Source organism: Chenopodium album, chromosome 24, assembly GCF_948465745.1.
Source record: "Chenopodium album chromosome 24, dcCheAlbu1.1, whole genome shotgun sequence".
NCBI lineage: Eukaryota > Viridiplantae > Streptophyta > Magnoliopsida > Caryophyllales > Amaranthaceae > Chenopodium > Chenopodium album.
In genome coordinates, this window is record NC_137857.1 from 9,698,943 (window position 1) to 9,726,578 (window position 27,636).

A 27,636-nucleotide genomic window follows, 5' to 3' on the forward strand; every position below is an offset into this window, starting at 1 on the left:
TTAGAAGAAATTACAGCTTAACTAGTTATTGGCCCAGGCGATGCCCCGGATTACTATAAATTTGTATGTTTGATAAAAAAAAATTAAAAAAAAATTAAAAGGTTTAGTGTTCAACAATATTTATAAGTGAATAAAATATAATAGTAAATTATAAAAATAAAAAAATAATAACTTATGTAAATATTACGGAGTATTTTATATAATTGCTTGACTAGTATTGAATCTAGAAAATTAGCATCCATGGAATCAACAACCATTAGTCTGTGATTAATATCATAATGTGCAATTATTGTGGAATTACATTCTATGGGAGAATTAAGTACAAAGGTTCTACATATGAAGAGTTTTATGGTAATAGACTATGACACATAAGGTGACACATAGTGCTCAAGTGGCACCAAGTGATAGGAAGGAGTAGTGACACATGGCGATAGCATGACTTAGGGGTGCTTATGAGACGAGACAACTCGTGGGCTACTCGAGCTCGGCTTGGTCAAAACTCGACTCGAGTCAGCCTCGAGATTGACTCGAAATGTTAATGAGTCGAGTCGAGTAGTTCAATGCTCGACTCGAAAACTCGAATTCTTTTATACATTATTATAATTAATAAAAATAAAAATATATAACATTTACGCACTCATATCATCACATGTATATTTCTTATAATACAAATTTTAATAGAAGGAACAAATGTTACACAATATAAGGGGCTCTAGTAAGGCAACGTTCACTTTACCTTATTTTTGCTGAATTTTTTTTTTTTTTTTTTTTTTTTGAGAAATTATTTTTGCTGAACTTAAATTATTTTTACTGAACTAAAATTATATTTGCTGAACTTAAATTATTTTTACTAAATTGAAATTAATTTTACTAAACTTAAATTAATTTTGCTAAACTGAATTATTTTTACTGATTTTTTTTGTTATATTTTCTTCTTAAAGGTACTAATTTTTACTAAACTGAAATTACTTTTACTGAACTGAAATTATTTTTACTGAACTAAAATTATTTTGCTGAACTGAAATTATTTTTAGTGAATATTATATTTTTGAGGTGAAGTGAACAGGGTTTAAGACCAAATCAATTAACAAGCTACTCAAGGTTGACTCGGTCAAAGCTCAATTCGGTCAAAGCTTGGGCAAAACTCTACTCGATATATATGTTAACCAGTCGAGTATAGATACCCTAAACTCAAACTCGAGTCGACTCGCATCATAAGCACCCCTATGTTATCCTATGAAGTTTTAATAATATTACAGATTAAGTGATTTAGAGGCATTCGGTTGTTTTCAACAAAAAAAATTTCACAATTGGGTTTCCTTTGCTAAAATATAAAATTTGGGTTTTCTTTAGCCAAAAAGCTTTTAAAAGGTTTTTTTTTCACAATATATTGTATTTTTTTGTAACAAATTTGCCAATTTTAAAATACTTTTAAGCGAATATTAGTTAAATTCACCTAGTTAAACGATTGTGGATGTTTTATGTTATCGCTAAATGAAAGCTCTTGCCTCTCGTCAGTCGGAAAAAAGAAAAAGAAAAAAGAAAAAAAAAAAGGGCTCTTGCCACAAATAATTGCTTATCTATGAACTTCAAGCTCTAGATTAATAAGGATGTACACCAATTCAAAACTAGTTCAACATAGGTTGAAAGAGACCAACTTGGTTGAACAGAAGATCTAAGTTTTGAGATTCATGACCCGAATTAATTATGCTGGGATCTCAACTAAGCTCATTATGAACCACTTTTTTTTTTTTTTTTTTTTTTTTTTTTTTTTTTTTTTTTTGACAACGGTTGAAATAGATATAAAAGTATTACACACTACGAGCCATGCTAGCTCTTCTATTACAAAGAGAAATTATCAAAATAAAGTACTTCCATGTTTGCTCTTGCCCATTTGAATAATTTGTCACTTGCCTTTGAGCACGCGACGAGGAACACGCCATTTCATTTATGTATTCCACTTTCCATTGAACCTGGAGAATGCATTGAAGGACAACGACGAACAGACAAATTTTGGCGTACAAATTAACGAGCAGAAAAAGACACCAAGTGCCTAATACATTAAGTAAATGGGGCAGAAAAACAAAGCGGTTAGAGCTTAACAACATAACTTGAATCACCAATTCAAGTGATTCGATACCCCTAACTGTGGGTACCATTGATCTCTTCTCAAAGGAAGAGACCATTGACATACTATAAACCTCCAAAATTATCTTCCGGAGGCCCCCAAACATTTCATTTTGAGGAGCAGTGTTAAGATAGGTATTTTTCAAAGTAATAGATTGAAAATCCACTACTAAGCTCAAACAAAGGACATCAAGGGACATCCTTTTGAAACTCCTTCGACCGAAAAAATCGAAAGAGGAAACTACAAACAAACAACCAGCCATGACCAACCCTATCAATCGAACCATACCACAACAAGAAAAATCCCCACAAAACCAAAACTCGCATATCCAAAATTATCATTAAAGGGAGCATAACACACCCCTCTAAATCCATAACAACCGGTACACCATAGGTTGGCCCAACCCAGTCCTCTCGTACTAGGGTTGGCTCCTCGCAGTTCTCCCTTTAACACCAACGGTAGATAGGAACCGAACTGTCTCACGACGTGGTTTCTTTAAATTCAAGGTTTTGTTAAACAGTTTCTTTGAATTCCTTGAATTTAAAGCTTCAAAAACAGTGAATGTACGAGCGTAGTATTCTTTATCTGGATCCTCCGGGGGCGAGGGCCAAACTCCACTTCCAAGACCATCAAAGAGGGAAGTACGCTTCGTTTCTATGGTCTCTTAGTTAATTTACAAAATCCTAATCTTACTTGATTTTCTAAATCAACTTAATGATTCCTTGTAAACATCCCCCCGAGGGGGTTTTGGGGGGAAACGTTCCTTTCCTGCCTCCTTCGATAAGGAAGGTTTCTTTAAATTCCCAGATTTCCATGCCACTCAGGCTCACCTCCAGGCATCGGAAAATCATGCATTACATAAGGAGCAAGAAAACGGCTTTGCCACAGACACAAGGATCCTTAATTACTAGCGATTCCCAAGAACAAAAGCAAAAACAAGGTTCACAAAAGTTCATGGTTCAACACAACGTTTCACAAGTAACAAAATGCAAACAGTTCACAAGTTTCACATCTAAAAAAATACCCGCTCCGATAACAAACCCCAATTAGAACACAAAGAACCACATCCAAGACCATCAAAATTAGAGCAAAGAACCATAAAAGCAATGAAAGCTAAAACCAAACCGTAAAAAACAAGTAAGGCCATGAACAAGCAAGAAAACAACCAACTTACACCGGCTTCAATTGTAGCCGCGCCTTTACCATGAAGGCCAAAACTCAACTACTTCACCGGCGGCGACGACAACCAAGACAAACGAACCCGGACCGACTTAAACGAAACAGGATACAGAGGAAAGGCACGAGAATAAAGGCCAACGCAAGAACCTAACAAACCCTAACCCTAACTTTACCTTTACCGACTCGATCTTTCCGATCACCCGTAGTCGGCGGCGTTAGAGCTAGCCGTGGAGTCTTGTTTCGTCACCGGAACCTTAAACCCAAATTGAAAACCAACCTTCTCACCCTCCAGTACCCAAACCACAACGCTACTAAAATGTAATACTTTGGAAAAAAAATTAGAATAACAACTCCGTCAGACCCTTCCGGCGAGAAGAGGTTAGCACTAAGCAGAGTTAGAAGCCCTTTGAGGAGCCTGGTTCCACTTCGACTTCACCGCTAGAAGAGGAGCTAAAGAAAACCTAAAATAGGGAAGAGGAACCCGCCGGAGAACCGGCCGCGGCGCCGGAACTCCGGTGAGTTCTAGGTTTCAAAGGGGTGGGGTTTTGTATTAGAGGAGAGAGAACAGAGCGTTTTGAAATGGGATTCCCTTCCCAACTCATATGAACCACTTTGTTCTACCTTTTGTTTTAGTGTTTAACACTAGGTTATCCCCATGCAATACACGATTTAAATTAATCTTTCTTACAATTTATGTTCTATTGCATTACATTATATATAAAGATTAGAATTAGATATTAAAATGATTTATAGTTAAGAATATATATATATAACCACATTATTTACAAATTACAATTAATAATTAAAAGGCAAAATAGGCCTCAACATCACGAACTTTTAACAAGGTGTAAGTAGCAGCATGAACTTTGAATAGTAGCTATAACAATACAAACTTTTTTATTAGGTGCACAAAATATCATAAATGAAGCTTGATACCAAAAATTTTGACAAAAACATGGTATCTAATATTTTATTATTACAAAAAATCTTTTAGTATTGCGTGCCTCAATTTTTTTATGGGGAAAAAAATATTAAACGAGGTTTTGGAGGTCAATTTAGTCAAATTTGAGATCAACTTTAGCATAAAAAATTACAAAAAATCGATTTGCGTGCGTGCTATAACAGTGTCTCGGTCAAAGTATTGGCTCAATTTGGACCTCCAAGACTAAACATAATATCAAAATTTGCAAACAGTTAATAGAATATTAATATTTGATAAAGTTTTCGATCCTAGGTTTCATTTACGATATTTTGTGCACCCAATAAAGAAGTTGGTGCCGTTACAGCTACTAGTCAAAGTTCATGCTACCATATGCACCTTGTTAAAAGTTCGTGTTGTTGAGGCCAATTTTGCCTAATTAAAATAGTCAAAAGAAAATGATTTAAGGATGCATAATATTATCTGAAGAAACTATAGACTTTTTTAGTTGAACATATTCAACAAACGAATTATATTGGCATTATCTAAGTAATACATATAAAGTGTAGATTTTTTTTTTTAAAAAAAATAGCATTATGTAAATCCAAATAATAAGTACAAAGTGTAGACAAAAAAAATTAAAAAAAAATATTTATGACATCACAAATCAAATGGAGAGAAAATTTTCACCGAAAAAATGACACATATGATAGTATGGAGGTAGATGATGTCTGCAATGTTTTGTTTTCGTATTAGTTAATAGGGTTTTCTTAAAGTAATATAAAAAAAAATGCCATCTTTTTATGTAAAAGAATTCATAATCTAAAAATATTCAGTGCGTTTCTGGTGTGGCCAGCCGCACGGTGTGGCAAGGTGACACATTAGTAACCCCTAAAGTAACCCCTATAGTAACCCTTGAAATAACTCCGAAGTAACCCCTGAAATAACCCCTCTAGTAACCCCTGAAGTAACTCCTATAGTTAGTAACCCTGAAGTAACCCCTCTAGTAACCCTTGAAGTAACTCTTGTCTAATAACCCCCGAAGTAACCCCTAATCAACTCAATACATATTTCAATTTCAATTCAAAACCCAAAAACTCGAGCAATAATCGACAAAATTATGAGCATAATTTACACAAACAAACACTAGCACCTACGTCATCCTCGACATTACAGTGATATGATGCTTGTAAATACAACAAAGAAAATGATACCATTATAACTTCATAATTACACAAACTCGAGCAAGACGACGAATTCGAAGTTGAAGAATCTACAGCGTTACAAGACTTGCAATTATCACTTCATCTTCTTCCTCCTATTCTTCTGCACCTCCAAGCTACGAACCCTAAAAAACAAAATCTGGAAATTAGGGAATTTATTGAAGAACAAAAGAAAAGAGGAGAGAGAGAATCTGGAAATTGGGGAATTAATTGAAGAACAGAAGAAGATGGAAACTAAAACTAAAAAAGGGAAAATCTGGAGAATTAATTTTGGTGAAAGAAACTGGAGAAATAATCGACAAACAGGAGAAAAAAAGGAGAGAGAGAGAGGAGAGAACGTTATGTTGAATAAAAAAAAAAATATTGTGGTTGGCCACAACCGTGAGGCCAGCCACATATGATATGAAAGTTTGTGAAAAATATTTCCTACATAATAAAGAGAATATAGATCATTTTAGAAGTTTTTATAGTATACAGTACAATTTAATTTCAAAAGAAAGATCTTGTCCAAAAGCTATTTTTAGAGGTTTTTGTTTCAAACAAATTTACTTACCTCCGTTTTTTAGTTAACACATTCTTTTATAAGAAGTTTAATTATCACGTTTTCTTTTTGGATAAGTTTTATACTTCGTAACTTTTTTTTTTTGGTTTGTGTACCCCACTTGCTTTATCATTCCCTCTCCTCTCCTTAATATGTGTGCCTTAATTGAACGCACCATCTAAATAAAAACGGAGGAAGTATTATACTGCATTGCTAAAACCCATGTGCCATAATCCCCACCACCCCCACCACAACTCCCAACACACCCAAAAAAGAATAAAAGGTTTATGTATAAAATTAAATAATAATAAAAAAAATTCCGGAGAGGATAAGTAGTTTATTAAGCTAAAATTACTCATGCTTGTAGAACTTTATTAATTAAAACATGAGTTAATATATTTCCAAGCCCTAAAAGCAATGAATTCGCATCGTTTCCTAAATTCATAGTAAACATGAATATGGCATGTATCAAATGACTAAGGACAATGTGCACTGGATCACATTCCTGCAAATTCAGAATGCTGATCACATGGTGAAAACTTGTACTCAGTAACCATGAATATGGCATGTGTATAATGACTTGGGACAATATAATACGATAATACGATAGAAACTTGTACTAGTACTTTGTAATTTGATTTTTGGGAAGCCCAAGCTCACCTTTCATTAGAACACAGCTCCCAGAATATCCGGCAAACTTTTCTCAATCTAACACTATGTATCGGAAAATTTTGTATAATTCTTCAATCTGTCTCAGTCAAACCTTACATGAAGCCAGATACGTAATTCTCTTGAGCTGTTTCCTTCTGGATTAACGCCTACTTCGCGAATATCTCCACAGAGCGACTGTCAGAATGGTCAGACCAGCTATGCCTGCTGCATACTGTTACATATTGTCTGTAGTTAGGGCATAAGATAGCGCTGGAATGAAATAGAAGGTTTAAAGGAGCATATGCATTATATCATTACTGCAAAAGGAACAACATGAACACACTTTGTTCACTCTATCAAGCAAAGGTTCAAGAAGGTGGGTGTAGTTGGCGTTATCAAAGGTGCATGGCAATCCAACCCAAAAACAAGATGCAAAAGCTGATGCAGTCCTAATTTCCAACTGACCTTTGAATTTGTGCAGCTCTCCCAAAAGCATGATTTCAGTAATTGGAAACGTGTTGCTTGGGGCACCAAAATGACCACAGTATACTTCTTTCTGCAAGGAAATGGAAGAAACCTTTGCAATGCAGATTTTGATGTTGACGGTGTAAGAGATGTTCTTACTTTCAACCGTGCTTCTTCTTGAATCTGCAAGGAAAATCCAATAATAAGGAAAGATATAAACATTACAGAGCAAGTGAATGCACCAGCCATCTTTACTAACCAAAATATGAATGTCTGATTGGAAGAGCAAGAAAAAAGTAGAGGGATAGGGGGGGATGGAATTGTAAATGGTTCACAAATTAGTTGCTGCGTGAATAGTACAGAATAGAGGTGAAAAGAAACATGGAAAGAGCTTTTAAAAGCACAAAAAAGAGCTCAACGAAAACTTCTAACCTGAAAAGAAGAGCCTAAATCACCAGAATAGACTCTTGATTGATAGCTTCGAATAATCCTTTCTAGCCAATAATAGTTCTCCTGAGAGGAGATGAGATTGATTAGGAACATAAATCTTAACGAGTACACTCATAATGACAGGTGGAATGACATCAATTTATCTAAAAGAAAGAGCAATAAGGACAACATTTTTAGAACATACCTGCAAGCCATTTTCATGGGCTCTTTGCTCAATTTCAAGTATGGTTGAGATATCTTCATCTGAAGGGCCTTCATTCTGCAGATGCAAAACCTCATCTAATGCCAGCTCAACCTGTTGCAAATCAGTCCACATTATTTTTAGCGCATTGTAGCACAGTCCATCTCACCAAAAACAAGCAAAATAGATTAAAGAAAAAGGAGTACAAAGGATGACCAGAGTTGAAGACATGGAAGGATCACATGAAAAATTTATGCTGATGTCTCCTCGTACATCACCAGTCCTTGATGGCTTATTTCCTCCCAAAAATACAGACACACCTGCAGAGTAAATCTAAGCCAGATATGCACAAGAAAATCAGGAACATCCACCATACAGAGAGAGAAATTGCAAATTGAAAAATTGTGAAAGACATGTCCACCTGCCCATGTTTAAAGCGGAGGACTTGTATCATCTTTGTCTCCAGCAACTTACTCAGAAATCCAACAAAGTGAATCTCTTCAATCTAGCACATTGGAGAAAGGGTAAAAAATCAACAAAGGCAACAAGTGGATACCAGTACTTGGTAAGGGCAGGGTGAGCCTTTTCTTGTTTATCTAATGTAGACATGCAGTAAGAAATTTAACTAGTTACTTTGATATGTGTACTCATTTTAGGGACTCTACACTGAAACGAGAATATGGAATTTTCATATTACACTTCAACATCATTCAGTCACCCAAACACTCATTCTGGACTACATAGCTGTAGAGGTAAGATGTATTAAGAGAGGAAAAGCGGAGAGAAATTTATGTGAGACATATTCACAAAGAGGATTAAGAACATAATAAGAACTAGCTAATAAGTCAATCTGAAATGTTTATATGTTTCTGTAACATGAAAAGCACATGCAGCAAGTCTTTTAAAAGTAGGATCTTGTTCCATATATGCTTTGTTCGCCACATCTATGTCCAATTTCAGGACTGTTCTGGTGTCTCAATTTTAAGCTTTATTGTATTTGGCACTGTACCCATACCTGACACTCGTCACAGTGTATGAATAACAATTTCTACTTAATATGATTGATACTTCCTCCGTTCTTTATTACTTGACCTGTATTCCTTTTTGGGAAGTTTCTTTTTACTTGACCCGTTTCCTTTTTTGGCAAATTTAACACTACACATTTACTTATTTACCCTTACCTTTTCAACATAATTAAAATCATATACCCTTTGTTACCTTTTAACCCCTCCTTTCTCACATTAGTCAGACAATACCCCCACCCCTTAGTTCTTCATAGTTCACCACCACATCCTCTCTCCCTCCTCCAAGTTACCCATGGCAGCCACCCATCTCCACCACCCTTACCATATATTTGAAGCACCACCACAACATCAATTATTACCCTTATCTCCCTCTTCACCGTTGATGGTCTCCACTCTCCTCCCCTCACACCCTCTCTCATCACCTCCACGTCTCTAAAGTCGCGCCGTCACCACCTTAATTTGTTTAAGGGCTTAAACTTCACCCAAATCAAAGCCATGGTGGTCGAATTTGGCTAGAAATTCTAGATCTGAAACCACCATAGCCAAATTCAACCACCAAGCAAATATGCTCAAGGACGGCGGTGGTTGTTGGAGTGGTCGAATTCGGTGGTATTCTCTTTCCTCAATTTTTTAATTCGGTGGTGGTCGAATTCAATGGTGGTTGTTGCAGGGTAGCGAAGGATTGAAGGGATTGCTTTTGTGGTGAAGGTAATGGTGGTTGTAGTGGTGGTTGTAATGGTGAAATGGGTAACACTGTAACAGTGACGGGAAGGGTAGCTGGGTATTAGTGTTGGGTCTTGGGTTACTGAGCACTGAGCAGGGGTAATGGGTAAGGGTAATAGGGTCTTTTAGCTTTCTTTTCATCTTTTCCTTGATATTTGTGCCTAAAAGAAATAGGTCATGTAATAAAAAACAGAGGAAGTAATAGTTCAGTCCCGCAACAAGATTTTCCATCCAAGAGATATAACTGGATACACCATTTTGCACACAAGAAATATAACAGATGAAAAGAAATACTTATTGCTGTCAAGGCTGTTCTTCATTACACCTCTCAATTATTATCTCCTCTTTAGATTGGGGAGATTACGGGAGGAGAAGGGAGAGGAAAAGTAGTCAAACAAATCCAGATAAGGCTTGTTTTTCACCCCCAAAGGTACAAAAATATTCGAGACTCGTGAATCACTTAACTCCACTGAACAAGTCATAACTTGAATAATGATGGAAATTAAAAATAAATAGAGACTAATTAAACATTGGTAATAGAAATTAATAAGCTATATATGCATGCCTATTCATTCAGATATTGGTTCACAGAGGATTAGAGAAAACAGTAGTAAGGAATTTTTGTACAAGGTTGAAAGGTTAATCTAAGATGAGTTTAAGAAATTGCTGAGTCGCCCTATTGTAAGTACTTTATTCCGAACATTTCCTAAAGTAGACGATAACTAGGAGAAAGATTTCCATGAAGACAAGACGGCAATGATTGATTAATGCCACTTGTCTTTGTTATATCTGGTTCCGGAATTGGGTCTAAATTTTAGTATCTATGCTGTCTCGCTTCTACTAAAAAAGTGGCATAAACAAAGCATAACAGGGGAGAATTCAAATTGCAGTGTTAGCTGATTCCGATTTGGAACTTCTCTTCACTACCTGATCATTTGGAAGATTTAGAAAAGAACCCTCGAGTGGGAAACAAAGCTCTCATCTAGACGGAGTAGAACAACAGTTCTATTATGCTCATTTATATTAAATTCAATTCAAAATTCCTGTTATCGCAGCATATAAAGGCCAAGGAAGGTTGCATCGGACATTGGGACATCCTATGGACAAACAAGGATTTTGATAAGGGCTTTCATTGGGTTAGTGCAAAGATATTTGCATACCCAAACAAAAATGGAGGTCTTTGTATAGAACTCACTATGCCATAAATGTTCACAAAAGTTTCATTAATGCCACAAAACTACTGCATACAGGAAGTACGAGAATAAAAATTTTCAAAAGCACCAATGTTGTAATTTCAGATGACAGAATCAGATCAAATCAAGAAAATCAAACTTTGGGCGAAAGTTTGACACAAACAAAGTTCACATACTACAAAAAAGTCCTCAAATAGCTAAGTAATGAAAGTCGACACTCTTACCATAGCCCCATTCTTCAACTCCACAGGAAAACATAACTGTACTGAACATTGTGCTTCTACCATAGGTTTACGAACAATTTCCCTGCAACAAATTCTATGTCTCAAAATACATAACAGTTAAAAATTTATATGTGATATCGTGAACAGCACAGGAACTGCTCATTATATCCAGAAGTAGCTCTTTTCTTTCAATTCTATAAAATTCTGTAGCAAAGCACCAACAGACATGCCAAAAATGATTGGAGATGCTCTTTTCTTTCATTTTCATCAATCTGTATGACAAAATATAGATTCTATTAAATAGAGTTACAGAGAACTTGTATGGGATCCAGAGAGAATGGTTGGGATGCTCTAGCAGGTGCTAAGGTCCACTGATACAATACTTTTTACAATTTAATATCAAAAAAAAACTTTGTTGCGCCCTTGATCAGGTACAAGGTTAGGAGGGGGACCCTTAAGATGAGGGCCTGGAAACAGTAAAGGATAAGGCTTTCACTATTTTGTGACCTTAGGAGGGGGGCCTTAAGCTCGACATCATGGTTTAATAGAGAGAACTTTTTACCATCATAACAAGTGGGAAACTGCTCAATAAGAATCAGCAGCTTGAGTTTTTTCTTACTCTCTTAATATTGAAAATTTTAAATAGTTGTAAATCTTGTAATCTTACCAATAACACTTTCCTTTTGAAACATGTAACATAGTTGCAATGTCACCTTTCTTTCCCTTCTTATCATTACCAAAATTACATCCTTGACATATATGACGATGACTTGCCTAAAAATATTTATTAGGCAGTGTGTTTTGTCTCTATAAAAAAATAAGTTCATTAATCTAGCACTAAGTGGGTCACGATTGACAACTTTTGCATTTTTAGCAAGGTAATCATTTATCCAGTGGTGAACTAGGAAAGAATCAGCCTAATTAGGCCATCCCCTATGCCAGGTAAGACCGTACAAAAATGAAACAGAAAAAGGAAAGCTAAAGGACTCAAGATTTATAGTTCATAATGACAGATTGATAACAAAAATCATCTGATTTTTCTTCCTTCATCATTTCCATAATAATTTCCTAGGTTTCAACATATGTAGATAATAAAGATTGCTACAATTGATTTTGGAGAAATTCTACCTAATAATGTTGTCAGGAAAAGTGAAAGGCAGGCCATTGAGGTCATCACGGCTGAACTGCAAAATTGGAACGGGAGGCTTTGGTATTCCGCCCTGCATGTAAAATTAATGAGTGCAGATGATGCCAAACAGTTTAATGTTAAGTGTAACGAAGTTTGGGAAGCTCCTACTTACCAAGTACTGCAAAATCAATGGACAAGCAGTAGCAAGATCAAGGTTGCCAACAACCACAACCGTGAAAGTTGATGGATCCTTGAAACAGTTGCTGAAATACTCACATGCTTTATAAGCATCAACCTTTTTAAGGTCGCTTATTCTAATAGGCTGCGCATAAAATTTTATCTTAATGCACCACCCATCCAAAAAAAAAAAAAAAGTACATGCATAAAGCTTAAACATACCCTAAAGAAATATGAGTTTCCATAATTTATCTCCCTCACACGGTTTTCAAATGCAGTATATGGATCTCTCTCCTGAGCACGGACAGCTTCTTCTGCCATTTCCATCACTTTTTTAACTTCTTCCTCTCTAGGCTCCACATTTGTCATAAAAAGCTGATAAACAAGCTGGATCCACAACTAACATATTAGCCCACCAACTGATAACTAAAAAGAAGGGAAATTTGACCTTGCAAAAATAGAAATGGTTGAAAATGCAATAAAGTTTATTCTAAAACAAAATGTCTAAGGCATAACAGAAAATTGTCTTATGTGACATGTACAGGCAATAGAAACGAAAATGCTGACAGTGTTTTGGCATAGAGGTTTGAGATTTCAAATATCAGATAATGAGTTAAAAACAGAGACAGTACAATACTGGGTTAGAGACCAGAAACATCATATTGCCCAATATAGCTCCCTATGAATCATCCAGATATCCAAAGCACAACTGCATCTTCACTATCCTTATCTTTTGAGCTTGAATGTGCCTCATTGGCCAATATACTCCAACAAAGGAAGAGCTAATCCGGTAGCCACTTTATATAACTTACAAGCCAAATTTAGATTGTTAAATTGAAGAGAAGCCTGAATATTGCTTCATTATCTCCAGCCTGGAGGACAATGCAACCAATCAGCAGAGTTTGTGTCCATTGTTTGATTTATTATTCTTGGCATTATTAAGGTGGAGGGTTTCTAATGCTATTTCAAGAGTGAAGAAAATGAGAGGGAAAATCTTGTGAGGAACTTTTCCAACACCAAAACTTGAGATTAGGAAGCAAAGAACGTATCATTGACTGTTTGAATGATACTTTAAAAAGGTGAATAAAATGCCTATTAGACCCACTGTGATAATAAGATTTGACTTTGTAGAAATACGGCCAATAACTGAACCATGTATAGATTACATGAAAATGCAACATACAAGAAAAAGGAATAGGAGAGAAGATAAAAATCCTTGGAAAAAAAGGGAGGGGTGCATTGGATTGAATAAGGATTTTATACTACTTGAGTTGATGCCATGTGGAGGAGGGCAAGGAACATAACTTCAGGGTACAAAGGCACTGTAACGAACAGGAATTGTGGAAAAAGATATTAATGCAAGTACAAAGTGAATTCGATCAATGAAATGAGAGTTACAAAATGTAAATGATAATCAACCTTTGGAGAGGCTGAATTCTCTCCTAAATACAGCTAAATCTAAATGAAACAGTCAATAATTTCCATGTTTTCTTCCTCTCTAAATATTTATATTTATCGAAACAGATAACTACTTGCATTCTCTCCATGAGTCCAAGCTATACAGTTATATTGTAGCATTAGTGCCCCTCAATATTAACCAATGCATTACAGATTTACAGGCATATTAGTATATTACTGTCTTCTGATAGAAAATTTGCAAGCCCTGTTAGCCTTCCAATCTTTTTCAATGACATGTCAATATTAGAATGGGTCCTCATAACATCAAAGGGATAGCACTGAGGAAGTTAGGACACTTAGGAAAATCAGAAAGTTCATCCAGCAGGAGGGACACTTTGTTGTGACCAACAATCAATACATGATGCATAAGATAGATCAAATAAAAGCAAAGGAAACAGAGCTCCAAAAGGCCAACCTGTAATGCAGTCTCCAAGTCTGTTGGTGAACAGTCAGCAGAAAAAGTTCTCATATATGGTCCAAGCTTTGTTCCAACCTCAGCCCTCTTACCAGCAAGCATGTCCATCAGCACAGATGGTTTATGGCCAAATTTACCAAGTTCACCAGCAATAGTTGAACCCATGGAACATGAAACATAATCAGTTTCTGAGAGTTCTGATAGACCTCCATATGAGTATCCACTTATAAGAACCTGATCAGGTATCATAACACAGTTGAACACACCATAATCAAAACTCAAGATTACCATGACCAGTAAGGAGGCAATTGAAGTTAGGATGCAATTAATTAAAAAATGTGCAACTTTAAACTAGTAATGTAATCAACAAAATTCACAAGAAACACATTGAGCAACTCTTTAGGAAAATCCTTACCTTTTTAAAAGTATGACTAAACACTTATGAATAGTGTTGAGATAATTATGTCCCTTCAAATGTTTATTTACATATTTACCCGTATATTTGTTACTTCATTTTAATTATGAATAGTGTTAAGACAATTATGTCCCTTAAAATATTTATTTACATACTTACCCTTAAATTATATTTGTTCTATTTTAATGAATAGTGTTGAGACAATTATGCCCCTTAATATATTTATTTACTTATTTGCCCTAATTAATGTATATTGACCCCTTTTTTTGAACTCTTAAGAATATTGTGCAAACATTTATACGCTAAAAAAATTTGTTTACATATTTCCCTTATTAATGCCCGCAGCAACTAAAGTTGCGACATAAGGCTAAACCAAAAAAGCTTCCCAGGTATGGCTAGCTATGGCGCACGTTAGCCGCCCTAGTAACATGATAAAATGTGATATAACTTCCACAACATCAAATATAAAATGTGTTAACATATAAATATTGTTTCATCTGCAGATGGAGAGAGAATCATTTTTTGACAGGCTTCTGGCCAATTGGCCATAGATCTATTAGTAACAAATACCAATCTATCACTAAAGCAGTTCACATAGCAAACCTTTCAATCATGATACCTGATCGTCAAGGAAATCAGTACATTTATAGCAAATTCTCATGCCATTTGATAAAATTAGCTCAGTGACATTGATATCGGCATATTCTTGCTGCTGATCTACACTCCTGAACCAGACATGGAGACTATTTAGAATAGTCTGAAATCTGAATACAACTATTACAATGTACAAGAAAACTCGAAATTTTATAATTTCTGGGAACTGTGGAAGAGATTGATATCATAAATTACATGCCAAGAAAAGGCAATTAATACATCCCTTGCTAGTATTCACATAGCGGATTCATTTTCTGGGAGCCAACAAATTATTGAAGAAAAGTGGGTATAATACTGTTTCATATTTACATAATGTGGCAGGTCAAGATCAATTCATCTATGCAACAATTGTTGACATAGAAAAATATACACAAACAACAAGCAACTATATCAACAGTAATCTGCGTCTGATAGTAGGAAAAAAATTTAAATAAAAATGAAGAGAAGATTGATAGAATATGCAAATTACTTCACACTATGACATGCATTACACAAACATAAAAGATTGTACAGTAAATTAGGATATGGAAATTTCTGTAAAATGAAATTCCATGAGGGACCCATTATAAATGGAACTTCGGTGAGACTGAATATCCAGTAAAGATGACAAGCATAAGACGAGAGGATGCATATAAAGGTGAAGGATTGGGGGGGGGGGGGGTTAAGCCCTCTGCGGCTCTGCCCCTTTGTTTCATAGATTACGTCAATCTTTTCCAGCATTTTTTTGTCTTCCTCTGAGATTCCCTAGAGCACACGGTCGCTTCTTTTGCTTCAAATCTTGAAGCTGATTCAAGCTAAAGCTTGCCGCATTTTTCAATATTTTACTTTGACAGCCAATTTTGGTTGAAAAGTTATACTCCGTACCCCCATTTATTTTTTTTGTGAATGTTCTAGTTTGGAATCTTTTAGCTATTCACAATTTTAGAAAATCTTGTAAATTATTCCCAATATACTAGTATATGAAAAATCATAGTCCTTTGGAGTCTTGTTTGATTTGTCTCAACAAGTGCATTAATAACAAGATATTAATGATCAAAGATGTGCATTTACAAATGTGTGTAGTCAAAACAACAACATTAAAAGAAACGAAAGGAGTAACATTATTAGACAACTACTTCTTCACCATATTTTACTAAATGATATTGATTTATATCCATGAAAAGAAATTTAAGGTAAAAGTTCAAATACAAAAGCGTGGATGCCTTATATTATGAAATACAGAAAACAAAGTCAATCAGTCTACATCATTTAGATGAATAAAAAGAAACACGTCAGAAATAACACCAACAAAACATAGGGCTAAAATGAGCTGATTAGAGCTGAAATGAATTGTTTATGAGAGAAGGAAATTAGGAACTGAACTGAATTGATTGGAGCTGAACTGAACTGAACTAATATTAAACTGAAGAGAAAAGGCCCTTAATCAGATCTCTGTCATGAAGAGAACCAAAGAACCGAGTAGGTAGGACTTATGAGTCAGAGACTCCAGAGAAGATCTGGACAAGAACTTTCAGGCTACACAGCTTACTTGCAAAGAGAGATGACATTGACACAGCATCATGATGGCAGGGGATACGGCAAGGAAAGAGAAGGGGACAATGGAGGGGCAATGCTGAGAATTTGGGACTTGTGGGATTGAAATCCATTAAGGATCAATAAAAACAAAAATGATAACTTGGTGTTCTAATAGTAAAAATAATATATATATACACAAGAAGTCAACACAAAAAAAGATCGGATGCTTCCTGAACACCCATCAAAAAGATTTTTGGAAGGTAAAATGTAGCACAAGAAAACAATTAGTCACTTTAAAAGAGTAATATAGGGGGATAACTCCTTATAGATGCTGTCAAAAAAAAAAAAAAAAAAAAAAAAAAAAAAAAAAAAAAAAAAAAAAATCCTTATAGATCCCCCCTGCCCTCTTTCAAAAGAAAGCTAATAGGGAACGGATGGAAATTATGTGAGAATAATAATAATAATAATAATAATAATAATAATTTTTTAAAAAAAATCTAACCATGAGAAAATAGGGTTGGTGTAATGGAGAAAGAAAAAGTAACATATACTCAAATAGGAAACTGGATGATAGGAAGATTTGATAAATACTTCACAAAAAGCAAACAGGAAGATTACTGAGGGACAGAGTAGGATATTTAACAGACAGGTAGATTTCACACAACATTCACACTTCCAAACTACACGATAAGCTCTTTACTTGAACCAAATGCATCTTATATAAAAAAGATAGCATACATGAAAGAAAATTTGTCATATCTTGATCATGCTTTATTGATTATTGCAAAGTCAGGCAACAGAGCTTAGTAAGAAAAAGAAGGATGGGAGGAAGCATGCAGAGCTCAACCAGGAAAGTAAATAGCAAAAGATTCAATTTGTCATACCCAGAATTTGGCTTAATAGTCACTATTTCTTCGGGAATTTTTTCTTCATCCCAAGCCGAGATACTTCCTCCATCTTCAAGACTTGTGACATTTGCCACGGTTTTTTTAAGGTCGTCTAAAGTTACAGTAGACTGAGGCTCAATTGCCTTGATGACGCAATTGCATGTTGTGCTGAACTTACGTGCATATGTGGCTACCTCAGCCGCAGAGATGGCTACAAATGATCAAATTAATCAACAGTATGATGGATGAGTGAATGCAGGAATTCATAATCGCATTTCTAAACCGATACTTACATGGTAGAAGAGATTTTTGGAGTTGTGCCTCAAACTCAATTCCAACAACAGGTTCATTGCAGAGAAAATGCTGATAGAGATATAAAACATAAAAAAAAAAAATAAAAAAAATTCAAAAAAGAAGGGAAAGACGAGCCTAAATAAGGGTTTTTTCATTTTTTCACAAACACCTACTGAACTATCGACTGTATTAATTTACCTGCACATACTCATCCCTTAAGCTGGTTGATTGTATTTGATCACGCTCAAGATAAGCAGATTCAATTCCAGATAGTAGTAAAGCCCGAACAATAGATATTTCACGTTCTGAAAATCCATGCAGGTGAATCCTTGCAAGCTGTAAATTAAGCATCAGCTACCAAAATAGGTAATAAAACTTAAGCTGGCACCAAGAATTTACCATACCTCTGTGAGCATTGCCTCCAAAGCCTCAATAATTCCATTCTCTTTACAAGACGAAGTCAATATATAAGCTTTGATTGGATTTACTAGATTATCGGATGCAGCAGAGCATGAATGAAAAGGTGGGTCCCTCCTACGAGAAACTTTAAACAATCTCTGGTTTAAAGCTAGAAGGAACATGGACTCCACAAGCAAATCCCTGTAGTCCTTTATGGTCATTAGCTCTTGTGCTGGCATTTTACAGCTGATCATTACAGCAGACTAAGATAAACAATGCAAGAGGAAAGTAAGATAATAGCTGCAGCTTTGATGGATTTGCAGTAATGCACCAAGAGACAATTCAATACATACCCCAGCAGCTTCAGATTCAATGAAACATGAAAAACGCGGTTCATCGTGTGATGGAACTGGAAAATGAGGTATGCCTGGAGGCTCATCAGCTGAGCTGTTCTGTCCAAAGTGCATCCTAATCAATTCTACAACACTCTGCATGATAAAGAAAGACAGAGGATGAGAGGAAGGGACTGATTTAATTAACACATATAATTTGCATAACTGGGAGAAATTTTGGCTTAATTATGAGGAAAACCTCTGAGTTTGAAAAGTCTCCAACAGCTATCAAAGCCATATGCTGTAAATGGTACCACTTCTTATAGAATTGCTTCACGGTTGCAGCAGAAACTGTTCGGATAACTTTTTCCGTTCCAATCGGCAAGCGCTCAGCATACTGCGAAAAACGAGGTCTTTTAAACTTCTGATTAGTTAACAGGTTCTGGACTGTAATTGAATTGCTAAGAGCCACATCAACATGATTTAAAACAATACATATGCTCTGCTCTCATTAGTATCTTTCAAAAAAAGGATCACTTCAAAAATAGATTAAAAGCCAGAATATCAGTCCTAATACTGGCTTGAAAGTATGATTGTTTTCATATATTAGCAGATAAAATGGTCAAAGTGAAGTATGTAAATAGTGAAAAAAAATTCAAAATATGCAAAGTAAATAGGGATGGAGGGAGTACTTATAAATGATAGTGCAAAAATTCAAAAAGCAAAGTAAATAGGGATGGAGGGAGTACTTATTAATTATAATGCAAAACTTCAAAATGTGCAAAGTAAATAGGGATGGAGGGAGTACTTATTAATAATAAAATAATCAATTCAAATTTAATAATTTACAATATAACCAATTTCTTGTCACTGAAGACACAAACAAAGTAGATTGAAAAACACACTAGTGAGACACAATGTTCAAAAACCATGTGTTATAAGGATCTAATTATGACTAAACAATGACTTCAAGTGATACCTTAGAACCTTCCATCATCAAAGCCCAATGTGAATCCTGCATTCGACCATTGGCATTTCGGCTTCCCCTGTACTCTTCCATCACAGCTCCCCTCTCTTTCTCTAAGTCTTCTGCTGAGACCCGAATCTACATTGTGCATTGTCCATTATCAGAATCATATCAATAACCTTGCTTGAACTACCCACTCAATCACAAGGAAAACTAGACTACCTCACTACTAAACTCTGCTAAGACTGATATAGCCTGTGGTAATAGCTCAGGTTTGTCTACAGGGACAAAAAACTCATAAATAGTATCATCAGCTGAAGTCATGGCATTCTGGCAAGCACCAAATTCTGCTCCAATACTTTCCATAAACTTGACAATATCATGATTTGTATATTTTGTAGTTGCATTGAAAGCTAGATGTTCAACAATATGAGCAACTCCTCTTTCATCTTCCTCTTCCAAAACTGAGCTGCAAATCCGATGTTCAGAATGTGGACAACAATTTTCAAAGAGAAAAAGGATACACAATCGATCACATACAGTCATACAGAGATTCAGAGAGCAAAGAAGGGGAAAAACAAAAAAGCAAGAAAGGAGAAAATCATTTAGCATGAGGTCCATTACTTGTAATGAAGTTATCTGAGAAAATAAAAATCACACTGACAACTACAGAAGATCAATCTAGAAGTACAAGCGGTAGCCATATTTCTTCGTGTTTAAAGAGAGCTTTTCTTAAGCTGGACAGGGGTATTGTTCAGTTCAAGAGTCCTCCCAACTTCCCAAGTAAAGGAGCCAGATTCAATAGAAGCAAGTTTGACATTCATAACCCAACAGAATTTCTGCTACCGCCCTCACCACTACAATTATCACTATCAAATGAATCTACCCCACCTTAAATCCTCTACCTATCCGAATCCATTATCCCTTCAGACATTACTAAGTTACTATGCCTAGTTCACCACACCAACTAAAACCATAAGAGCAAGCCTAAGAAAACGCCACTTTCACCTTCACCATAACCTCCCTCTTTTTTGTTCATCCGTCTCGAATCAAGCTTATACTCAATAAAGGTCCCAATGATCTACATAAATTTTGCAATCAACTATATAAAAGGTAAAAATAAGTTTAAACCAAGACAATCCTCTCATCTCAATGGGACTTTTTTTTTTTTTTTGACAAGCTCAATGGGACATTAAAACAGCAATAATATGCAAAAGCAAAAAATAGCAAGGTTTGCCTGCCGCAAAAAAAATCACTTATTGGCATTACCTCTATTCAAAAAGACATAGAATGCGAACAGGAGTTATGAAGTATTTACACATGTGCAGAGAAATCTTTGCATTTACAACAAACAAATTCCATCAACATTCCAAATATTCACACAAATATGAAGTTGAGTAATAGTTTGCATCATTAACACACAAGTTCCATCAACATACTGAATCAAGCGCAAATAGTATTCCACATCAATTACACATAAATTACATAAACAATCCAAATCACACACAAACTGTATTTCACATCACTTAAACACAAATTTTGCATCAATTACACACATTTTCCATTATCATTCCAAATCACACACAAACAGCATTTTGCATCAATTAAACACAATTTCCATCAACATTTCAAATTACACACAAATAGAATTTTGCATCAATTACACACAAATTCTGTTATCATTCGGAATTACACACAAACAGCATTTTGCAATTTGACACAATTTCCATCAACATTCCAAATTACACACAAATAGTATCCCGCATCATTAACACACAATTCCACCAACTTTCCGAATTACACACAAATAGTATTCACATTTCACATCATTCACCCAAAAAATCCAACAATTTCACACAAAAAACAACGCTACATTCTCAAAACAAATCCTCCAATTTCACAACATGAAAAATCATGCAATTGTGCTAAAAAAAACAGAAATCATAAAAATGATTTGAAGATAGTGAAAAACACAAACCCAGCCTTAACGACAAGAGCAAGAGCAGCACGCATTTTAGGTTTGGAATTGGATCGAACGTAGTAAGTGAGGCCATTGTCGAGCTTGCCGTAATCAACGCCGAAAGGCTTATCGGCGAGTGGCTGGTCCAAGTCGACGTTTAACAGCTTGAGTGATCGGAATCCATGCTTTTTCGCAAGTTCCGGCGTCTCTGCCGGCAACAAATCCATGATTTCCGATTACTCCGGCGAGTTCTTCGTCGGCACTCGCACTCTCTTTTACTCAACCCAAACCTCTGGGAACTACTGGTAACAACGCGAGTAACAATGGGAATATGACACACTATGCCCACCGCAACAGAGATTTTATTTTCCTTTTCTTTTTCTCTTTTCCTTATGTTATTTTATTACTTATTCCGTGATTAGTCACGTAATTAATTACGATTCCTTAAAAAAAAAAATAATAATAATAATAATAATAATAATTAATTATGAAGTATTGCAAATTTGACACTATGCATCCGTTGAACATCGAGCTTAAAACCAAATAAAACATAGTAATAGTAAATACAATGAGTAACAGTTCTCAAAAAAAATAAAAAATACAATGAGTAACAAATACATTGACCCTATATCATTCGTGGATAACATGTTCATTGGACTGGAGTAACAAATTCTTTTCGTTTTAATTTTCATGTTATTTGGTTTTATATTTGATGTCTAGAGGGTTAATAGATAATTTATTATTAATTTTTACAGATTTCTGTATACTCGACTTTCATTTGTTAAACCTTGTACATATTTATGTATATGAGTTGGCAAAGTTACGCACATAGAAAGAGAAACTGAGCAAGTAACTAGGAAATCACATCAAAAGGTATTCATGTTGGACTCATGCCAAATTTGGAAAATGTTATCAACGAATGATACAGGGTCCTTTAGCATGTCGTCCCGTGTGCTATGTCAGTTTGTGGTGTGCTATTGTTAGTTCAAGCTATTTTTGTGTTGTAGCTAAGTTGTGTTGACTCGCCTCATGCCCAACTCTAATGGATGATTCGATGGTAGTCATCTTTAAAATGGTTGTTATTGTCCGAATTCTAATTTTTTATTGACTTATTTTAACTTACAGAGTATTATTTAATATCAAAGTTAATAATAATCCTTTATCTTATTTTTTTAAATTCATTTATTCATTTTGAAATAGTAAAATAATCGAGCAACAGTTAGTGTAACTAGTAAAGATTTTATCATAAGACGCAGTCACTCCAAAGCTAGTTGTTTAATCCTTAGAAGAATTAAATTATTACAAAGAACATTCAAAGACAAAATCTTGAACAACATTCAAAGACGAATTAACTTTCTAGTGGACTAGTGACTATCAAAGCCTTACGGTGTGTTTGGATAGAAGGAAATGGAAGGAAAAGAAGGGGAGGGAAATGGAGAGATGTGATATCTTTCATTTGGATAACAAATGAGGAAATAAGGGAATTGGAGGGGAGAGAAATGGAGGGATTAAATTGTAGGAAATTGATCCCTCCAACAATGGAGAGATTTGGAAGGAAAACTCACTATTCTTCTCTCCCTCCCTTTCCCTCCCCTCCTCTTCTCCTCCCTCCCCTTCTTTTCCTTCCTCTTATGTTATCCAAACACACTGTTAAGGTTCTCAAATGAGCTACCACCATGTTTAGTACTTTCTTCAGCCAACTCTCTAAGCACTTCTACATTCTTCCTCATTTCCTTCCCTTCATTGCTCGACAAAACTCGATGCAACGCCTTGATCATCCCGCTCTTAGTGAAAACACCGCCTTCAACTTCAACCCCGAATTTATATATGCACTCAATAAACCTCTGATTCACCCTTTGGTCCCCCAGCATCGGCCTACATATAAGAGGCACCCCGTTCACAATACTCTCTAAGACCGAGTTCCACCCACAATGTGTTACAAACCCTCCTATGGAAGGGTGTCCTAGTACCTTCATTTGTGGTGCCCATTGCACTATCTTCCCAAAAGCCTCATCTTCCTTAACGCGGTCTATGAACCATGATGGTAAGTGCCTCTTAATCGAGTCATTCATAGACCATAAGAAAGGAAAACCTGCACACTCCAGAGCTTCTGCAAGGGCTACAAACTCGTGTGGCGGGGGTGCCTTTACTGTGCCAAAGCTAATGTACACAGCAGATTTTTCTTTCTGTTTGTCTAGCCAAGGGAGACAGTCATATTTGTCGAAAACGACTTCAGATGGAAACATTAAAGGAAACGGTCCAACACAGAGCAACCTTATTTTAGATTTGAGGTCATTGGTGATTGTGGGTGATAAATTCTCGAAAGTGTTTACGACAACAGCTTTGGCTTTAGGTAACATTAGTCCCATTTTGTATACCATTTGATCGAAAATCGAGTCGATATTTTCTGTAACCAATCCAGGAACACAATCTACTATGTCTCTAAGGCGTACATTCGAAAATCCAGGAACACAATCTACTATGTCTCTAAGGCGTACATTCGAAAATCCAGGAACACAATCAACTAGTACATCTTCTCGGCCTTCGATTCCTGGTTAAAGGATACAAAAATGTTTCAAAGAATTTTATTTCATAGTAGTAAAACTGAATTATTTACAAAGAACAGCAAAAGCTAAGCAACTTAGCTCCCAAAAAAAAATATGCAAAGAAACACAATTTCTTTTTGTGATAAGAGTATTTGGAAAGGCAAAACCTAACGGACGCTTTGGAGGCATTGGATAAGATAACTAAAAGTAGATTTATTAAGTTGAACTAAACATTAATTATACTGATCGCCGCATAATTTTGGCATGCATTTCATTCTAAATTAATATCATTTTAAATACTATTTTTAGGGCCGGTTATGTTCACTTTATTTTTACTTATTCATGTCTAATAAGTTTAGATAAATTAACAAATTCAAATTAGTTCCGTTCGGGAAAAAAAAAAACAAGTTTTGATAAGGGTTATCCAAGTTCAAATTACAACTAAAAAAATTCGTTCAAATAAGTTAAGTGAAAATTTGATGAGTGGATAAGTTCTTAGCAAGATCCTAATCGAAAAGACAAGGAGAATACTTAAAGATCTTTCTTAGACTCTCAGGCTCTATCATCTGACAAAATTTCTATTTTTCTTTTATTAAACCTAAGGTTGCGTTTGGATACAAGTGATTAATTTCAAATGATTCATTTCAAATCATAGAATTCAAATATGTTTGGGAAACATTCGAATTTTAATTCTATGATTTCAAATTCTAAATGGTGTTTGGAGGTGAGTAGAATTTGTGAAGTAAATCTGGAAATTTATGAATGATTTATCTACATTAATCAATGGTTAACTCATTGAATGACAACAACACATGCATCAACTTCTTTGGTAATCAATCAATCATCAAATCATACAACGATGTCATCAGAAACTACAACTAGGTGTCCAAATAAAATTTGGGAAAAGAAAGCAACGATAATCCAATTCTAAATTAAAACCATTTAAATTTTCCTAAAAACTTTGTAAATTAAATTCAAAGTTTGAAAGCTCTTTTGTTAACAAATTCATACAAGTACTTTTTTAAAAAAAAATTTATGTCTTAACCGTTGCCCCAATTTGATTATTTGAATTGAAAAAAAAAAAATCAGCTGTAAAATTATCAAATCAATGCTTTGATACTTGTAGTTTGCTTCAAATCTACCAAAAACAGCTTGTGAGTGGTTGTAGTAATGGAGGATAGAGAGAGAAAGTTGTGTCGGTCGGAGCTTTGGAGGAGAGAGAAGAGAAAATAGCACGAAAGAAGATAAAATTTGGCTTAACAAACACGAAGTACTACGTAAATTTAAACTGATTAGATGATTAGTTTAACTAGCTCCCAAATAAAAATGACTAAATTCATCAAACTTGACTGATTTTGTAATTGACTTGGATTTGGGCCAAATACAAATCCAACTGTTTGCATTATTCAAACAAGACAATTGACTTAATTCCTGGATTTGAAACGAAAACCTTAAATCCAAACAAGCCATAAGGTAATTTAGTTCTTTTAGCATGAACACCAATTTTCATAATGCTTATTATAAATCGCATAAATCAATGTCAGATGTAAAAAAAACTGTCACATTTTCATAAAAAAATCGATTATAATTGAATTTCCCAACAAATAAATAATATCGAACGGAAGGAGTATATATAGAATACCTTGTTTGAGAATGCCAAATTTAGTCCGAAGAACATCAGTATAAAAAGCAGCAGAAAGACTAACAACATTAGCAGTCCAAATAGGAAACCAAGACAAACCCCTGTCCTCAGCAATCTCACAACAAAACCAAAGAAACGCATCAGATATCACACAACTAATCTTCACACCAACTTCCTCCTCAACCTCCTCCATTCGCCCGTCGGATACTCGATGGGGCGGAAACAATGAAGTTCTCAATGGGGTTATTGTTACCCCCCGTCTCATTGTTCTCTTCCTCGAGGTTGCATGGGATAACGTTAGTAGCGTTATTCTTGGTGCTGAACAATGCAGAATTGGATTTGACAGTGTTGAGAAATGAGAAGCGGGTGTTGGGTGAAGCGGATGCGAGGTGATTTATTAGGTGGAGGAGAGGGGCAGCATGGGTTCCGAATGGGAATGCGCAAACCGCGACGTGGTGGTGAGGGGTGTCCATAGGATGTAAGGCTGGACGAGGTATGTTGTGCTAATGGTGTTATTGTTGGAGGTGTATGGAATATGATAAGCCTGCTGCTAAAAAAAGAACTGAATTGATAACCAACTCCGTACAAGTAGATAATGTCAATGTGTCCTCTGAAAATCACAAGGCGTACCAAAGGAATTCAAATCAACTACCAACAACATTTACTTCCTCCGTTCTATTAATACTACAACAATGGACTTTTTGCACTATTTATTACTCTTGTTTAACCATATAATATGACTTATACGTTAAACAAAATATAGTCATGTGGGATCTTGTTGAATTCGTCCCATAAAATACTTTCACAATACTCTTACACAATTATAGATATTTAGCATATAAAATGTGTTTTGAGATGCGTAATTTCCTCCTTGTTGCAATATTAATAGAACGGAAAAAGTATGACTTTGTGGCCATACACGTAACTAGATAATATCCGAGCCATTTTAAATTATTAATTATTGAAATATAAATTTTTTTTAGAGAAATACAACTTATAGACAATTATAATACTTAGTGTATGAACATGATTTTAACTTTTCTCTCTCTTAAAAACCCTAAAATTTTCTCTGTTCTCTCTTTTCAAATCTAACCACCATATTAAAACTTAGGGGCTGACATCAATTAGCCCCAAATTCTTCTTTAATTTAATGTTTTTGGCCAATAAACATCACCATAAGTATGGTGATTATAGTCAGTCCCTCCATGTAGGGTTTAGTATTATTTGGTTGTTTGGTTTTAGTGTGTGCAGGGATACAAATTTAGAAGATTCGTCTTGTAAATTTGTGGAATTGCACGTCTATTGGTATAGGGGTGCAGATTTAGAAGATTCGTTTGACAAATTTACAGATCTTGGTGATCAATCAAGTTATATCTCTTTTGCAGCTATACATCAATGGAGCTCTGTCAAGAACGATGCAAAGAAATCTAAAATTATTCAGGAGCAGTTCAGAAGCGATGCCATTAGTTTAGGGGTATTTAATTCTTGTATTGAAAATTTAGATCTCTTAAAGGATGATTGTAAGTACCGAATGATTATTATTATTAAATGAAATCACCCCTCCCTATTCCATTAAAAAAAAAAAAATCTATACACCGACTTGTCAATTCATTGGTTAGATTAAATAGGGAAGCAACAACTATCCTTATACTTCCTCCTTTTTCTACTCCGTATTAATTAAGGAGCACTACATTCCCCTAATTTAAAAGTTCCATATTAATTTCTTCAAAAAAATAAAATAAAAAAGAATAGAATCAAGAGTTCCATATTAATTGCTAAATACCCATTCTGGTACTCATGACATGATTCCTCTCATCGGTTGAGCTGTAACCTCGCCTATTCCTTAATTGGAAAGCCCAACCTGTGTAACATTTATTTTAAAACGGTAGTAGTATTATAATGGGGAGACCGGAGAGTTTTTCTAGTGGCCAGATAGGGATGTCT

At 35.2% G+C, this 27,636-nt stretch overlaps 2 protein-coding genes across 4 annotated transcripts; both read right to left on the reverse strand.

The window, feature by feature from the left end:
• Nucleotides 1–4,702: 4,702 nt before the first annotated feature.
• Nucleotides 4,703–21,835, reverse strand: LOC145611174 (zinc protease PQQL-like). Of its 3 annotated transcripts, none has more exons than XM_081666457.1 (22): nucleotides 21,523–21,730; nucleotides 19,767–20,008; nucleotides 19,557–19,682; nucleotides 18,837–18,974; nucleotides 18,599–18,733; nucleotides 18,251–18,508; nucleotides 18,045–18,182; nucleotides 17,846–17,915; nucleotides 17,550–17,763; nucleotides 15,116–15,221; nucleotides 14,082–14,315; nucleotides 12,431–12,595; nucleotides 12,204–12,353; nucleotides 12,031–12,122; nucleotides 10,903–10,984; nucleotides 8,159–8,242; nucleotides 7,954–8,070; nucleotides 7,741–7,851; nucleotides 7,539–7,619; nucleotides 7,107–7,289; nucleotides 6,651–6,873; nucleotides 4,703–5,574 (listed from the first exon to the last, which is right to left on the reverse strand). In XM_081666457.1, exons 1-21 carry the CDS (start codon nucleotides 21,596–21,598, stop codon nucleotides 6,802–6,804), a joined length of 2,874 nt encoding a protein of 957 aa, XP_081522583.1. In that variant the 5' UTR covers nucleotides 21,599–21,730; the 3' UTR covers nucleotides 4,703–5,574; nucleotides 6,651–6,801. The 3 variants fall into 3 exon arrangements, with proteins under 3 accessions (XP_081522583.1, XP_081522582.1, XP_081522584.1); XM_081666456.1 differs by having other exon boundaries at nucleotides 4,704–5,574; nucleotides 19,767–20,013; nucleotides 21,523–21,835; XM_081666458.1 differs by lacking the exons at nucleotides 4,703–5,574; nucleotides 6,651–6,873; nucleotides 7,107–7,289; nucleotides 7,539–7,619 and having other exon boundaries at nucleotides 7,740–7,851; nucleotides 7,944–8,070; nucleotides 19,767–20,013; nucleotides 21,523–21,835.
• A 1,287-nt stretch (nucleotides 21,836–23,122) lies between these two features.
• Nucleotides 23,123–26,233, reverse strand: LOC145612281 (anthocyanidin 3-O-glucosyltransferase 7-like). The gene is made up of 2 exons (XM_081667655.1): nucleotides 25,693–26,233; nucleotides 23,123–24,055 (listed from the first exon to the last, which is right to left on the reverse strand). Exons 1-2 carry the CDS (start codon nucleotides 25,955–25,957, stop codon nucleotides 23,139–23,141), a joined length of 1,182 nt encoding a protein of 393 aa, XP_081523781.1. The 5' UTR covers nucleotides 25,958–26,233; the 3' UTR covers nucleotides 23,123–23,138.
• Between the last annotated feature and the right edge of the window lie 1,403 nt (nucleotides 26,234–27,636).

Coding starts and splice junctions, on each gene's coding strand:
- LOC145611174 (XM_081666456.1), bottom strand. CDS start 21,731: ATGGATTTGTTGCCGGCAGAGACGCCGGAACTTGCGAAAAAGCATGGA. Junction 18,183..18,250: donor TGGAGGCAATGCTCACAGAG/GTATGGTAAATT, acceptor CTTAATTTACAG/CTTGCAAGGATTCACCTGCA. Junction 8,071..8,158: donor TCCGCTTTAAACATGGGCAG/GTGGACATGTCT, acceptor TATCTGGCTTAG/ATTTACTCTGCAGGTGTGTC.
- LOC145612281 (XM_081667655.1), bottom strand. CDS start 25,957: ATGAGACGGGGGGTAACAATAACCCCATTGAGAACTTCATTGTTTCCG. Junction 24,056..25,692: donor ATTTGGCATTCTCAAACAAG/GTATTCTATATA, acceptor TCCTTTAACCAG/GAATCGAAGGCCGAGAAGAT.